Consider the following 16,796-nt stretch of genomic DNA (forward strand, 5'->3'; position numbering starts at 1 on the left):
AAATGTATAAATGTAAGTGAAAAGAAATGTAGAAATAAATGTAGGATATGTATTTATTTATGTCCTGTTTGATTATTAAATTTTATTTATTTATCTATAGATTAATGTATTCATTTCCATATTTATTTTAGCATTTACTTTTATTTATTTATTTCAGTATTTATTTAAGCATTTATTTATTTATTCCTGTATTTATTTATACAATTATTTATGCATTTATTTCAGTATTCATTTAAGCATGTATTTATTACTGTATTTATTTATACAATTATTTATTATTGTATTTATTCCTGTATTTATTTATGCATTTATTTATTATTGTATTTATTTAAGCATTTATTTATTTATACTTTTATTCATTTATTTCAGTATTTATTTAAGCATTTATTTATTTAAGCATTTATTTATTTATACAATTATTTATGAATTTATTTATTTATACTTTTATTTATTTATTTCAGTAATTATTTAAGCATTTATTCATTACTGTATTGATTTATACAATTATTTATGCATTTATGTATTCCTATATTTATTTATGCATTTATTTCAGTATTTATTTAAGCATTTATTTATTGATACTTTTCTTTATTTATTCCTGTATTTATTTATACTTTTCTTTATTTATTTATACTTTTCTTTAGTTATTCCTGTATTTATTTATTTTTATTTATTTATTTATGCATTTATTTATTTATACCTTTAGTTATTCCTGTATTTATTTATTTCAGTATTTATTTATGCATTTATTCCTGTATTTATTTATTTCAGTATTTATTTATTTTATTCATTTATTTATTTCAGTATTTATTTATTTATGCATTTATCTATTTTTTCATTCATTTATTCATGCATTTATTTATTTATTTCAGTATTTATTTATTTCAGTATTTATTTATTTATGCATTTATTTATTTCATTTTATTTATTTATTTATTTATTTATGCATTTATTTCAGTATTTATTTATTTCAGTATTTATTTATTCATTTATTTCAGTATTTATTCATTAATTTATTTCAGTATTTATTTATTTATTTATGCATTTCAGCATTTATTTATGCATTTATTATTTATTTATTAATTTATTCCAGTATTTATTCATTCCTGTATTTATTAATTTATTTCAGTATTTATTTATTAATTTATTCCAGTATTTATTCATTCCTGTATTTATTAATTTATTCCAGTATTTATTCATGCATTCATCCACTTCTCGTCCTCCACACTGCGCAGCTCCGTCCTGCGCGGTGGAGCTGCGCAGTGGAGCGGTGGGTGTAGTCTGGAGTCCCGAGTGAGGAGCTGCATGACGTCACAAAGACTCTCTCTCTCTCTCTCTCTCTCTCTCTGTCTCACTCTCTGTGTCTCACCCTCTCACTCTCACACACGCACAGCCGCGGACAGCAGCTCGGGCCCCGGACACACAGAGAGAGAGAAACCCCGCTGGTTGCGTTGTTTTGCTCGGCTGACCGGAGAGAACATGCGTGGCGAGATGCGGGGCGTCGTGCGGGCTCTGCTGATGGCGTGCGTGGCGTCGTGCGTGCGCGCCGCCATGGACGAGTGCTGGGACGAGCGGCACCGCGCACAGCGCTGCATGCCCGAGTTCGTGAACGCGGCGTTCAACGTGACCGTGGCGGCCACCAACACCTGCGGGGCCCCGCCGGAGGAGTACTGCGTGCAGACCGGGGCCACCGGGGTCACCAAGTCCTGCCACCTGTGCGACGCGCGGGACGCCACGCACCACCACACGCCCGCGTACCTGACCGACTACAACAACCAGCAGGACACCACCTGGTGGCAGAGCCAGACCATGCTGGCCGGCGTGCAGCACCCCAGCGCCATCAACCTCACGCTGCACCTGGGTAAGAGAGGGAGGGGGGGGAGAGAGAGAGCACCGCACAGCACCGCACCGCACCGCACATGATATGTTGTGTTACGACAAAGAACCCGCTCTTTAATTCGGCATTCATTTATTTAAACATTTATTTATTTATGTATTTATTTCAGTATTTATTTATGCATTTATTTATTTATGTATTTATTTATGCATTTATTTATGTATTTATTTCAGTATTTATTTATTTCAGTATTTATTTATGTATTTATTTATGCATTTATTTATTTATGTATTTATTTATGTATTTATTTATTTATGTATTTATTTATGCATTTATTTATTTCAGTATTTATTTAAGCATTTATTTATTTCAGTATTTATTTAAGCATTTATTTATTTCAGTATTTATTTATTTCAGTATTTATTTATTTATTTAAGTATTTATTTATTTCAGTATTTATTTATATTTATTTCAGTATTTATTTATGCATTTATTTATTTATGTATTTATTTATGCATTTATTTATGTATTTATTTATGTATTTATTTATTTCAGTATTTATTTATGTATTTATTTATGCATTCATTTATTTATGTATTTATTTATGTATTTATTTCAGTATTTATTTATGTATTTATTTATGCATTTATTTATTTCAGTATTTATTTAAGCATTTATTTATTTCAGTATTTATTTAAGCATTTATTTATTTCAGTATTTATTTATTTCAGTATTTATGTATTTATTTAAGTATTTATTTATTTCAGTATTTATTTCAGTATTTATTTCAGTATTTATTTATGCATTTATTTATTTATGTATTTATTTAAGCATTTATTTATTTCAGTATTTATTTATTTCAGTATTTATGTATTTATTTAAGCATTTATTTATTTCAGTATTTATTTCAGTATTTATTTCAGTATTTATTTATGCATTTATTTATTTCAGTATTTATTTAAGCATTTATTTATTTCAGTATTTATTTATGCATTTATTTATTTATTTCAGTATTTATTTCTTTAAGCATTTATTTATTTCAGCATTTATTTAACCATTTATTTAACCATTTATTTATTTCAGTATGTCAGTGTGAGTGTTAAGCATTTATTTATTTCAGTATTTATTTATTTAAATTCGGCTCACTTTAAATATATTAAAATCAAGCTTTATTTCTTTACTTCCAACTTCTCCACCCAGCTTTATTCTCACTTCTTACATTGTAAGAATGAGTTGTTGGAGAAGTCTTTCAAACTACTGTGTGGTGAAGAAGCTGTGTGCCGAATGAAAGACAACATCGCAGTAATTCATAACACGGTATTAAAATGTGACGTATGATGTCAGAACGGTTACATTCCGGAGGGGAAACCTTAAACTGGTGAAGTTCTCTACGGAGTTTGGTGTCCCTTTTTTCTGGAGGGGTCATAAAAAGTTACTTAACTCTGACGGAGAAAAGGTGCATAGCTGAACCTTTGCTTTCTTTCTTTTTTTCTTCTTTCTTCTCTCACATGAAGTAAAAGCTGAAAACAGCTGACAGAAGTTAAAGAGGCCAGTTTGGATCATTTGTTGTAAAGTTTGAACTGGAAACCAGTGACTTCCACACTGGGAATGAGGGAGTTCTGCTGCCGGCAGTATATCATGGAGGACATAGTTCTCATTGTTGGGGGTGGAGTGAGTGTGTGTATGTGAGTGTGTGTGTGTGTGTGTGTGTGTGTGTGTGTGTGTGTGTGTGTGAGTGTGTGTGTGTGAGTGTGAGTGTGAGTGTGAGTGAGTGTGTGTGTGTGTGTGTGTGTGTGTGTGTGTGTGTGTGTGTGTGTGTGTGTGTGAGTGTGTGTGTGTGTGTGTGAGTGTGTGTGTGTGTGTGTGTGTGTGTGTGTGTGGGGGTTGCAGCTATTTTCTGACCTGACTGTAGGGTCAGCCTCTCCCAGCAGCACCAGTTGAAGGCTCCTGCTGCACCTCCATCACACCCAGTGTTTGTTTGACAAACAGCTCTGGTCTGGAGGTGTGAAGTTAGCAGCCTGGTGTGTCCCTCAAACGCATCACCTCCACTGTGTGTGTGTGTGTGTGTGTGTGTGTGTGTGTGTGTGTCCGTCCACTGAGGACAGCTGGTCTCGCCGTGTCTCTCCTCAAAGACGTGGAGGTGTAAATAACAGAGGGAGGCAGGAGGCCGACGTCTGGTTTTTAAAGTACAGAGATGTGAAGAGCTCAAACACAATCAGTGCGTTCAGCAGCCGTTTTAATTATTGTTTAACAACCCAAAGATCCTTCAGCGTCTCACGTCTGATGATCGTCTGCATGGCTTCAAAACTTCACATTTTATGACTTCATGTAGAGTTTGAGGAACAATGTGACTTTGACTATTAATCCTGAAAATAATCTGATCTGACGGCTTTTAGACTAAAATGTTTCTGGTAAAAACATATATTTTATTTGTTAAATACTCAGAGTTTTGCACAGTTTGGTTGTTGGCGGATAAACACTGTTTATTCTGGAAGACTTTGGACTCATGATCTTACTGAGTATTTCTGAAATCCTCTCTTAAATCCCACAACGTCCACTTACTAGTCCTTTCCCTGAGCTTTCAGTTACATCTCATGGTCCTCCTCAGAATTCATTCTCAGGGACGGCTCAGCTGTCGGCCTTAGCAAAAAAGAGAATCTGTTTCCTGGTTATGTAAAAGTAAAATGAAAGTTAAAGGAATGTAGTAAGTGGTCCATGAGTGGTGGTGTTTCAACAGTTTTCTTTCCTCTTTCACGACTAAGAAGTCTGATTACTCGACCAGCAAACTGACAGAAAATGAATCTGTTTTCTGTCTTTTGGACATTTTGGACAGAGGGTTTTGAAGGCTGCCGCTCTGTCAGCCGTCGTCTTGGTTTTCCTTTTTTAAAAATACCTGTCTATTTCTGAAGCCTCCCAGCAGCTCCACTGTTTTCACCAGCGCTCACATTCCTGAGCGGTTGGGTCACGCCGCGGCCCTGCAGCCTCAGGTGCTGAACTTTACTCTCAAAGGGAAACGCTTTAATTACACGCTGGCGTTTTGTCCTCCGGGCGTCTTTTTCCCCGTCGGGGTCCCGTCGTCTTCGGGATTAGAGCTCAGACTTTGTTCAACACAGATTAGATTCATCCAACAGATCGTAAAGTTTGATAAAACTTTATTTATCCTGAGGGGAATCATCAAAGACAATACCGATCATCACTAAGCTGCTGTGACGCTCTTATTTTGAAAAAAACCCCACAATTGTTGTCTGAGGCTGAGACAGGAAGTGAGTGTCTGATCGCCACCAGCTGAGTCTCCTGTCAGTTTGGTCAACGGTGCATGGTGGGCAATAGAGCCTTTGTATTTAAACCGCAGAGATGGGGGGTGTAACTTCACCTTTCAGTAAACCTTAAACAGGAGGTGGTTGTGAGACAGTTCATTGAGTTTAAGAGCTCGTTGATTTTGTTGTTTCCTGTCTTTTTAACGTCTTATGTGGACAGTAAAGGTGTCTTTTAACGTGTCTTATGTGGACAGTAAAGTTGTCTTTTAACGTGTCTTATGTGGACATTAAAGTTGTCTTTTAACGTGTCTCGTGTGGAAAGTAAAGGTGTCTTTTAACGTGTCTTATGTGGACAGTAAAGTTGTCTTTTAACGTGTCTTATGTGGACAGTAAAGTTGTCTTTTTAACGTGTCTTATGTGGACAACGTGTCTTATGTGGACAGTAAAGTTGTCTTTTTAACGTGTCTTATGTGGACAGTAAAGGTGTCTTTTAACGTGTCTTATGTGGACAGTAAAGTTGTCTTTTAACGTGTCTTACGTGGACATTAAAGTTGTCTTTTAACGTGTCTTACGTGGACAGTAAAGTTGTATTTTTAACATGTCTTACGTGGACATTAAAGTTGTCTTTTAATGTGTCTTACGTGGACATTAAAGTTGTCTTTTAACGTGTCTCATGTGGAAAGTAAAGGTGTCTTTTAACGTGTCTTATGTGGACAGTAAAGTTGTCTTTTTAACGTGTCTTATGTGGACAGTAAAGTTGTCTTTTTAACATGTCTTACGTGGACATTAAAGTTGTCTTTTTAACGTGTCTTATGTGGACAGTAAAGTTGTCTTTTAACGTGTCCTACGTGGACGGTAAAGCTCAGTCTAATCTCAGGAAGCACGGTGTGTTTGAGGAGCTGAAGTCAGCTCGTGTTTCTGAGCGTTCGGGCTCTTTGAAGACGACGTGTCCCGACTCGTCTCAGAAACCTGTGGATGGACGGAGACGGGTCTCCTGCTTTCATCTGGATTCACCAAACACAGCTGAACCACAGAGTGCTGGAGACGTTTCAGAATCAACATCTGACTTCATAAAAGTTAATAAAGATTAGTTTTAAGAACAGAAGACGTTTCATACAACAAAACAGAAACATGAATGAAGGAAAGATCAAAGACAAACCTGACAAACTTTCAGTCTAGACGCTCTTCTAGAATCAGGAAAGTTTATTTTAATCAAGTCATCACAAGTTCATCCTCCCATGATGCATCCTGTGTAAACTTTATTAATGGTTAATAAATAAGTTCCAGCCAACCCAAAGGGCTAATAACTGATGTGTAAAGTGTTAATAAATGATTTATTAAACGTTAATAAAGCCTCATTACATGAGAAAATATTTTATTATTGTTGTCTTTATTAATAGTGAAAGTAATCCTGATGATCAAAGATTACAACAGAAGAAAAATTAAAAAAATATAAACATATAAAACAATAGAATAACAAGTATTAAAAGTGTAAAAGAAGGAATACTGACACCAATGGAAATAAAGAAATGAGTAGAAATAGTCTGTCTGGACATTTTGAATCAACTTTATTTAAACTCCAGTGGAGTTTCTTCTGTTCCAGCTGTGCAGCGTTCTCAGTCTGTTTCCCACGCTGAGCTCATTCCTCCGACTCAAAACAAAGCGTCCGGACCAGATGACTCCCCCCCAACACCCCCCTAACACCCCCCGGTGTAATTTGTAATTTGCAGCAGCTGGACGCTCCAGAGCAGAAAACAAGGATTTGTTCTTTTTTACGGCGGTTTGAGGAGGAGCTCGAGAAACTCTCAGCTGGGGTTTCCCACAGTGCACTGCTGTCTCTACTGTCTTTACTATATCTTCCCTATCTTCGGTCTCTGTCTTATGTCTCTAATGTCGATGTCTCTGCTGTCTCACATCGCTGTAGACACATGATTCACACATAGTCTCTGATTGGTCCGTTCTGGTTTCAGTATCAGTTCTGGTCCTGAACTGGGACCAGCTGTCCCTGGTCTCTGACCGTGAACCACGACGTCCCCGCTGTGAGTCCATCAGAGACGCTCTCCTGTCCCCGACGTGTCTCTGGACAGTCTGAAGTAAACTAAAGTTAAACTAAAGTTAAACTAAAGTTAAAGCTTGTTGTCGTACCGTCTCTGCTTCATGGAAGAGGACACTGAAGATCTTTGTGTTTTGATCTGTCTCATTGATTAGTGGTTCCACTGCAGAGTGATGGTGGTTCGGTTCTTTAAGAACGTCTCCTGATGACGGTCTGAGGACTTTATCGTTAGGTCTCCGTCCTCACTGAGACTTTACGGGAAAAACCGTCAGACGGACGGTTAAACTGTTGGACGGACGGATGGAAGGACGGATAAGCATGCGGACAGATAGAAAGTCAGACAGTTGGACGGACAGAGAGAAAGATGGAAGGACAGATAGAAATACAGAAGGACAGACAGATAAACATGCAGATAGACAGACAGATGGAAGGACAGACATTTGGATGGACGGACAGACATTTGGATGGACAGACAGACGGGTCCAGAGGACTCTGTGAGACCTTCCTGTTGGACCAATGCTCACAGTTCTCATCAACATAAAGTTCCTCTGAATCGTGGAATCAAACGTCCGGACTCCTGGAGATGAGTCATCCCTCTGAGGACTGTCCCTTTATCTGTGAGACGCCGCCCTGTGTTTGTTCTCTGGTCACACGTCGTCGCTCTGAAGGTTAAACTCCACGGTGTTGTCACCGCGTGCTAATTAAAAGGCCCGTGGTGTGTTCAGGGTCACTGCGGGACTGTTGGACGCTATCACTGGGGCGTGATGAAGCTGCAGGTTTAGAATGAAAGGTTTTGTGTTGAAGCTTACATTTAAAGTCATTTAAAGTAGAATTAGGAATTGAAAAATAAAACACAGGCTTTAAATATTATGAATAACTTTAATTTGTTGGGATATTTTTTCATTCTGATGTTTTTTGTGACAAATCTTTAGATTGTTTTCTTCATGTCAGGTTTCTTTTTTAAATAAAATCCTGAATTAGAGCAACAAAAGATTGAAGACAAACAACCTGTCAGCGTAAAAAAACTGAATGAAAAAAGTCTTAATATATTTAAAATGCCTGTGTTTATTTTGAAGGGGACCTTTTTGTGTTCTTTCAGATGGTAACTCTCTGCAGCTCCATAGTTTTAGAGTCTTGATTTGTGTGAATGTTTCTGGCTCAGTGGAACTCCGATCCGTCGCGTTCAAGCTCGTCGGATTCTCTCGTTTCCATAAAACGAGTCTCCAGAACGGCGTCGCCGGCGTGCGACAGGTTGTAATTAAACACCTGGATCAAACCTCCACGGCGAGATGACGAAGTCACAGGAAGTGGTACTCGACTGTAATTACCCTTTTTTTTTCTCCACCGGATACATTCTGGCCCCGGGGGCAGTGAACGCAGCACGCCTCTGATCACAGCTTCTGTCTGCAGAGGAAGAACTTCAAACCACCTAATGCTGCTTTCAAGGACACTCAGACACCAAAGGTTTGACATTTGGCTGCTAGACATCAAGAAGGACGAGATATTCCTACAACTTTTATTTATTCGTGCAGCCAACGGTCAACTCTCCGAAGTCAGATTGTCAATAAATGCACCATCAAACTGTCTGTCTTTATTTGTTTGGGACTTTCAGACGGGCGGTGCATTCAGAGGCAGAATATAAATAAACGATAAAAATCAAAGCTATAAGATGGATTTAAGCCTACACTCAAAGCTGAGGTGTCGGAGTGTCCTTGAACGCACACCCAGGCAGTCTGCAGTGTGTGACTTAAAGAATAAAGCGGACTGAACCTCCGTCGTCCTTCAGATTAAGATGTGAAAGGTTCATGTTGGCTCCGACTAAACAAAGATAGGATCTGCTGCTGGAGGAGTCAACATGGAGGCGCTGCCTCCTCTTATCTGCTCCTCTGCTCTCGCTGCTCTTTGAAGGATCCGTCTGCTTCAGGAGGAGACAGGAAGTCACAACGCTCTGGAGTAGTTTGCACCAGAACAATCCAGACTAGCCTTGAACGTCTGTTGAAAGCATGGTGCATTCAAGGACCCTTCAATGCTTTTAAGAGTTTTTGAGTGTCGGCTGTTGAAATAACCAAAATTCACACGACCCCGTTCACAAAGACGTCCTCCTGTTCAAAGGCCCTCAGAGGACACGCCCACATCTCAAAACGCTGCGTTCAGGAGCAGCGGTTAGTTGTAAAAGCGTACTTAAGATACTTTTTTCTTTTACGTAATGTACCAAAACACTGGCAACGAGGACGACCTCTGGTAGATGATGATGATGATGATGATGGGAATAAATACACCTTGTTTGTTTCATTTGACGGATTAAACTTCTAATTAATCGCTCAATAGTTTCATAAGTAATAACCACGCTGACTCCCATCGTTTCCCTAGCTGACATTCTTAAAACGTGTATTTCCTGCATGGACTCTGGTCCACACGCTCAGTCATAACTTCCTGTTCTGACAAAGCTGACCTTTGACCTTTTGACCCGACTGTAAACTGACATGACGAAGCATTTCCTGTCCTGTGGGAAGACAAAAAAACAACAAAAAAAACACACTGTGGGAATACTGCCGTGGTGGACTGGACCTCTGTGGGATCTGAACTGTGTGTGTGTGTGTGGGGGGGGGTCTGTGGTCCTGGTCCTGCTGAGACTCTGTGATCTGCTTTGCTCAGGAAGTGATTCAAGGCCCGAGGGGAGGGGAGGGGAGGGGTTCTATTATTATAGACGGCGTGGAGTCTGAACGGGCAGAGATGCATTACAGGGACAAGCAGATGCATGCAGGGTAATTTTAGCCCTGCTCCCCCGGCAGGAGGACGGGGTAAACGGATAATCAGCCTGCAAACGTGCCGACTGATTTATGCAGCGCTTTAAATGTCGTGGTCGTCAGGCCGCCGCTCACCTTTTCCGCCGGAGAACCGAACCGCCGGAGGAGAACTTAGAACAGTTTCTCATCACTGTGTTTTAAAGACGTTTAACTTTAATGTACAACGTTTAACTTTAATTACAAAGTATACCTTTAATTACAAAGTATACCTTTAATGTACAACGTGTACCTTTTAATGTACAACGTATATAATTCATAACTTCATTTACATTTGGTCTTATTTCTTGGAGGTGAGCTCGGTAGTTTTTGTTTCCAGACGCCGGTCTACGTTTCAGGCCAAGTGTCTGGACTTTAAAATAAAACAGTGAGTCATGAACCTGGAATAAAAAGCTGTAATATGAGGAGAATCTTTTAGGATCAACAAAGCTTTAGTCAGAGTTTAGAGAACAACAGCAGTGCATCCTCAATATAGTTAAATATTTAAAACATAAAACCAGAATACAGGAGCTGTGTAAGTAGAGTCCAGCGCTCCTCTTCTGTAAACCTGCTGCAACACAAACACCCAGCCAGCCTTAACGTAGACCTGGACCCAGACGAGCTGGGACCTGGACCCAGACGAGCTGGGACCTGATCCAGCACCAAACGCTGCAGCAGCTCTCTCCTCGTGGTGATGGTTCTCTATTTAAATCAGGCTCAGACCTTTTTAAAGTGTCGGAGACTTCTTTTAATCTTTGATCACATGGCGCCCTTCTTGAATTTCAAAAGCTTCCCAATCTGCTCAGAGATCAGCAGCGTGTTTGGACCCTCAGGCCTCCACTCACTCACTCACTCACTCACTCATTCATTCATTCATTGTTCAGCTTGTTTAGGTCTCACAGGCCTGATGAGGGTTTTTATTCCTGGAGAGCTGCAGCAGGTTTCCAGATGTGATTCTGCTCCGTCGGTCGTTCATGAGAACAGACACTTGAGACTGTGATAATAGTTTAATTTACTGCTTCTGACTTCAGCTGGATGTTGATGATACACTTTACAAGTTTAAAACTTTCCTCAGCAAACAATGATATTTTGTCACAAAACTCTCTGGTATTCTTTTTATGCGTTTCTTAAGGAAAATTTTTTTTTTTTTCATTACTGACAAAACGTAATATATGTATACGCCGTTGTAATAATATAAGGTTCTGCTTTAGTCAAACATGAAACACTTCATTAAACAATGAATGTCTGTATATGGTCGTTTCCACTGTTTCAGGAAACGTCCTTCAAGTCTCTAATTTGTGTGAAATATCTTTCTTTTCATAATTAATAGAAAAGGAAGAAAAAGTCATGGAAACACAAGAAGCCGAATGAGAAGTTTGCCGTAAACTGGTTTTAAATGAGGATTTAAATCAGATAGATAGTTTGACGTTGACACTCGGTGGTACCGACTGATACCAACGCTAGTGCTGGTTAGCTTAGCTACCAAGCTATTGTACCTAAAATGCTATATGTTTAATGTATATATTCAAGATGTGGAGTTTGAAACACGTCGCTCTCTACCAGGCTCTAATGAAAGACCCCTTCCTGTTGCATCATGGGAAGTGTAGGATCCAGTGTTTCCGGACTAAAAGTCAGGATATCTCCAGAACTTCTGTGTGGGAGTGAAATATTAAAATCACTTAATGACCTGACTTTCAGAAATACTTATTTACAATAAGTATTCATTGTCTCTGAGGGTAAATCAAAGTTGAAGCTTGATTAACAGGTTTTAAAGTCATTTCTGTTCAAATGTGACTTTGTCTTGAGGAGAACTCAGGTTCTGACTGGGTTTTATATCGGCGGGGGAGGGTGTGTGTGTGGGTGGCTGGGTGGGTGGCTGTGTGGGTGTGGGTGGGGTCCTGCTGGGACTCTTTGTCTCTGATAACGAGGACAGCTTTCGTTTGTTCCTGACATCCCGGTGTGGTGACATCTCTGGGTGGGGCGGCTTCTTCTTTGGTGGTCTCTGCTGTTAAATCTGCCCCAAACACACTGGTGTGTGTGGGTGTGTGTGTGTGTGGGGGGGGGGTCTTAAGGTGGACTCCTGCAGTTTGTAAAGTCTGTGGTCAGTAAACCGTCTCTCTTCTGTCCCTTAAAACCAAACAGTAACACAAATAAAATCTAAAATAATTATTTTATCTCGAGTTCAAAAGACGATGAGGTGGTTAAAGGTGATAGTAGATGAATGAATGAAGCTCTCACTGCCTCCCGACTGTCTGCCCTCACCCCCCCTCCCCTTAATTGGAAATCCCCCTCACACACTTAATTGGAAATCCCCCTCCACACACACACACACACACACGATGCATGTTGGCGATGTCTCTCACGTAAAATAAAAAGGCGTATTTTGTAACGTCTGTGATTTGAAGGTCAAGTGTTTTTGTAGATTCTTGACCGGCAGCTTTTGGTCCTGTTCACATAAAGAGAATAAAAGAAAATAAAAGAGAATAAAATAATAGAAAAGAAAATAGACTAAAAAGAAAATAAAAGAAAATAGACTAAAAAGAAAATAAAATAGGCCAAAATTAAATAAAATAAAATAAAATAAAAGAGAATAAAAGTTATAAGACTTTACGGGAAAAACCGTCAGACGGACGGACGGTTGAACTGTTGGACGGACGGATGGATGGAATGACGGATAAACAGGCGGACAGATAGAAAGTCAGACAGTTGGACGGACAGACAGACAGTTGGACGGACAGATAAACATGCAGATAGATGGACAGATGGAAGGACAGACATTTGGATGGACAGACAGACGGGTCCAGAGGACTCTGTGAGACCTTCCTGTTGGACCAATGCTCACAGTTCTCATCAACATAAAAGAAAATAAAATAAACTAAAAGAGAATAAAAGTTATAAGAGAAACAAGCTAAGCTAATGTTAGCATCAGACGTCTGGATCTAAAGTTATAAGAGAAACAAGCTAAGCTAACGTTAGCATCAGACGTCTGGATCTTGAGTTTTGAGCTTTTTTCAGTGAAACCTTCTCTGCACACTTTATCAACACTTTTATCTCCTCTCGTCCAATCAGAGCGGCCGGCCGACGGCTCTGTTTATCAAACATCTCTCCACATTCCACATTTGTTTCTGGAGCAGATCCTCACAGAGATAAGCAGTTAGTTCAGGTATGTGTGCAGTGCTCGTATCCAGAGGCCCGTCCATGTGTGGAAACCAAACACACCTTGGTGTTTGTGTGTGCATTCCTCTCTATAGGATCCGGTTACACATTAACAGAAGCATTAATGTGTAACTGAGCCACTTCACCGTGTCCTGTTCACTGACGGTTTGTGAACAGACTCATGAGGAACCAAAGAAAAGGAACGGAGAGAACTGAAGAACAGAGGGAAGGAACCCTCGCCTGGGCTTTCTAACCTGCTCTGTGCTTTCCTTCACGTTCACTGAAACCTGATCCTGGTCCAAACTTCAGTCACATGACCGGTTGGTTTCAGCAGAGGAAGTAGAGACACGTCGGCCAATCACAGTCAGTAGTGACGACACAGCCGCCTCCTGATTGGACAGCTGGACTGATGGGTTTCTAGTGGACAGACTTTATACACAAGTATACAGTGAAAGTATGTAGTACAAGTATACAGTAAAAGTATACAGTAAAAGTATGTAGTACTAGTATACAGTAAAGTATGTAGTACAAGTATACAGTGAAAGTATGTAGTACTAGTATACAGTGAAAGTATGTAGTACAAGTATACAGTGAAAGTATGTAGTACAAGTATACAGTGAAAGTATGTAGTGCAAGTATACAGTGAAAGTATATACAGTGAAAGTATGTAGTGCAAGTATACAGTAAAAGTATGTAGTACAAGTATACAGTAAAAGTATGTAGTACAAGTGTACCGTGAAGGTCTGCGGTACAAGTATACAGTAGAATTAGGTACAGTGTATGTAGTACATATAGACATTTATATATAAATATATATGTTATATACATAGGTCTGTGTATAGTTAAATGTGTATGTATGTGTGTATATATGTATTTATATATATATATATATATATATATATATATATGTATGTATATACATCCAAAGTGTTAGATTAAACAGGTAGTGGAGACGCTCTGCTGTCTGGGGGTCAAAGGTCGCTCTGACTGAGGCTCATCACTGTTTCATGTTCATGCTCACATTCCTCACATTCCTCCTCTGAGTCCTTCGGTGTTTTATCTCTGAGGCTGCTGCTGGTTGACCTCTGACCCCGGCACCTGCTCTCTGAAGGGTCCCACACAGTCCTGGACCGGGTTCAGCGTGCCGGTCCGGACCCGACCCGACCCGGAGAGGACTTGACCCAGATCAGTGACCCTGATGTGTTCAGTGGTGAAACCGAAATGATCATGTTTGGTGTTTTCATGTTTCCTTGCTCAGAGTGTTTGTGTGAGGAGTTCAGTGTTCACCTGAGCTCAGAGTAATCTGATTACTGGATGCATGTAAACACAGAGCGCTGACCTTTCACCTCTGCTGGACCGTCAGCGGCGTCCTCTTCTTCGTGCCCACACGTTCAGAAAGTCAAAGCCGCCATTGTTCCTTCCTCCGGGGAAGAATGCGATGAGGTCATGGGAGGAGATTTAATTGGACCGTGCTGCGAGTAGCCCCCCCCCCCCCCCCCCCCAACACAACCACTGTAACACCCCCTCCTCCTCCTCCTCCTCCTCCCCCTCCTCCTCAGGCCGACCCCGAGGCTTCGCTCCACCAGCTGGAGGAGGATTCACAGGAAAGAAATGTAGAAAAACTTCCGTAGAGTACAGTATGTGTACAATATAAGGTTGTAGTATGAGATGTAGTACAAGTATACAGTATAAGGCTGTAGTATAAGTATACAGTATAAGGCTGGAGTATACAGTATAAGGCTGGAGTATACAGTATAAGGCTGTAGTATAAGTATACAGTATAAGGCTGTAGTATAAGTATACAGTATAAGGCTGTAGTATACAGTATAAGGCTGTAGTATACAGTATAAGTATAAGGCTGTAGTATAAGTATACAGTATGAGGCTGTAGTACAAGTATACAGTATAAGGCTGTAGTATAAGTATACAGTATAAGGCTGTAGTATAAGTATACAGTATGAGGCTGTAGTATAAGTATACAGTATGAGGCTGTAGTATAAGTATACAGTATGAGGCTGTAGTATAAGTATACAGTATAAGGCTGTAGTATAAGTATACAGTATAAGGCTGTAGTATAAGTATACAGTATGAGGCTGTAGTATACAATATGAGGCTGTAGTATAAGTATGAGGCTGTAGTATAAGTATACAGTATGAGGCTGTAGTATAAGTATACAGTATGAGGCTGTAGTATAAGTATACAGTATGAGGCTGTAGTATAAGTATACAATATGAGGCTGTAGTATAAGTATAAGGCTGTAGTATAAGTATACAGCTGTAGTATAAGTATACAGTATAAGGCTGTAGTATAAGTATACAGTATGAGGCTGTAGTATAAGTATACAGTATGAGGCTGTAGTATAAGTATACAGTATGAGGCTGTAGTATAAGTATACAGTATAAGGCTGTAGTATAAGTATACAGTATGAGGCTGTAGTACAAGTATACAGTATGAGGCTGTAGTATAAGTATACAGTATAAGGCTGTAGTATAAGTATAAGTATACAAGTATGAGGCTGTAGTATAAGTATACAGTATGAGGCTGTAGTATAAGTATACAATATGAGGCTGTAGTATAAGTATAAGGCTGTAGTATAAGTATACAGTATGAGGCTGTAGTATAAGTATACAGTATGAGGCTGTAGTAAACAGTATAAGGTTGCAGTTTAAGTGTACATTATATGGTTGTAGTATAAGTATGTCATATGTAGTACAAATATACAGTACAGGTATACGGTACAAGGACGTCTTCCTCGTTAAGATGTGTCCTCTCTGTGGGAAGAGACACACACACACACACACACACACACACACACACACTGGATTATAGACATGATGAATCCTGTAGTGAACCTTCTCTGTTCTCTGTGTGATGTGTTCAGGGGTCAAAGGTCACATGATGCTGCTCAAGGACACTTGAGACCCCCCCCCCCTCTGCTCAGGCCGTTGTCATGTCTTCCATATCGGGGCAGGAAAAACTCCCATCAGCCACCTCTCTGTCTCTGTCTCTCTCTCTCTCTCTGTCTCTCTCTCTGTCTCTCTGTCTCTCTCTCTCTCTCTCTCTCTGTCTCTCTGTCTCTCTCTCCGTCTCTCTCTCCCTCTCTGTCTCTGTCTCTCTCCCTGTCCCTGTCTCTGTCTCTCTCTCTCTCTCTGTCTCTCTCTCTCTCTCTGACATGAAAAGTGTTGCTCGCTCGCCCTCTTCTCTCCTCTGTGGACTCTTTCTTCTTCTTCTCTCTGTCCGGCGTCACTCTGCCTGCCGGAAACACATTCCAGCCGGTTCATTCCTGCCGTCACCGTGCCTCCCCCTTACTCCCCTTGTCTCTCCCCCCCAAACAGCCTCAGAAAGAAAAGCTCCTTCCCCTGAACGCCTGGAGGCCCTTTTCATGTCCAGACCTGAATCTGGGCCCCTGAGGAGAGTCTCCGGGGGTCAGCGCTCCACAATGCACTGCTTAGCTCCGCTTAAAGCCAAACCGGCTAATAGACGACGTCGGCGTTGAGGTTCGGTTCTTAACGGCGGCTTAAATCTCTCCTTTAAATACTGGACCATAGAGCTGCTTCCTGTTTGTGAACCAGAACACAACGATGGACCTCTGTCTACAGAAATGTGTTCAAACCCTTCTGCAGACTTATCAGGCTCTGTTAGCTTCAAAACCAAAACCATCCTCCTCTGCATCCTTTTTGGAGAAGAAATCTATAAATATTCTTTATTAGA

At 40.0% G+C, this 16,796-nt stretch overlaps 1 protein-coding gene across 1 annotated transcript in view; it reads left to right on the plus strand.

The window, feature by feature from the left end:
* Positions 1–1,220: 1,220 nt before the first annotated feature.
* Positions 1,221–16,796, plus strand: part of lamc1 (laminin, gamma 1) — a 43,805-nt gene continuing 28,229 nt past the window's right edge. Inside the window, exon 1 of the mRNA XM_054625441.1 lies at positions 1,221–1,861. Coding sequence (XP_054481416.1) covers positions 1,306–1,861 — 556 coding nt within the window. The 5' untranslated portion in view covers positions 1,221–1,305. The remainder of the gene's footprint in view (positions 1,862–16,796) is intronic.

The sequence above is a fragment of the Anoplopoma fimbria genome, chromosome 3 (genome assembly GCF_027596085.1).
Source record: "Anoplopoma fimbria isolate UVic2021 breed Golden Eagle Sablefish chromosome 3, Afim_UVic_2022, whole genome shotgun sequence".
Taxonomy (NCBI): Eukaryota; Metazoa; Chordata; class Actinopteri; order Perciformes; family Anoplopomatidae; genus Anoplopoma; species Anoplopoma fimbria.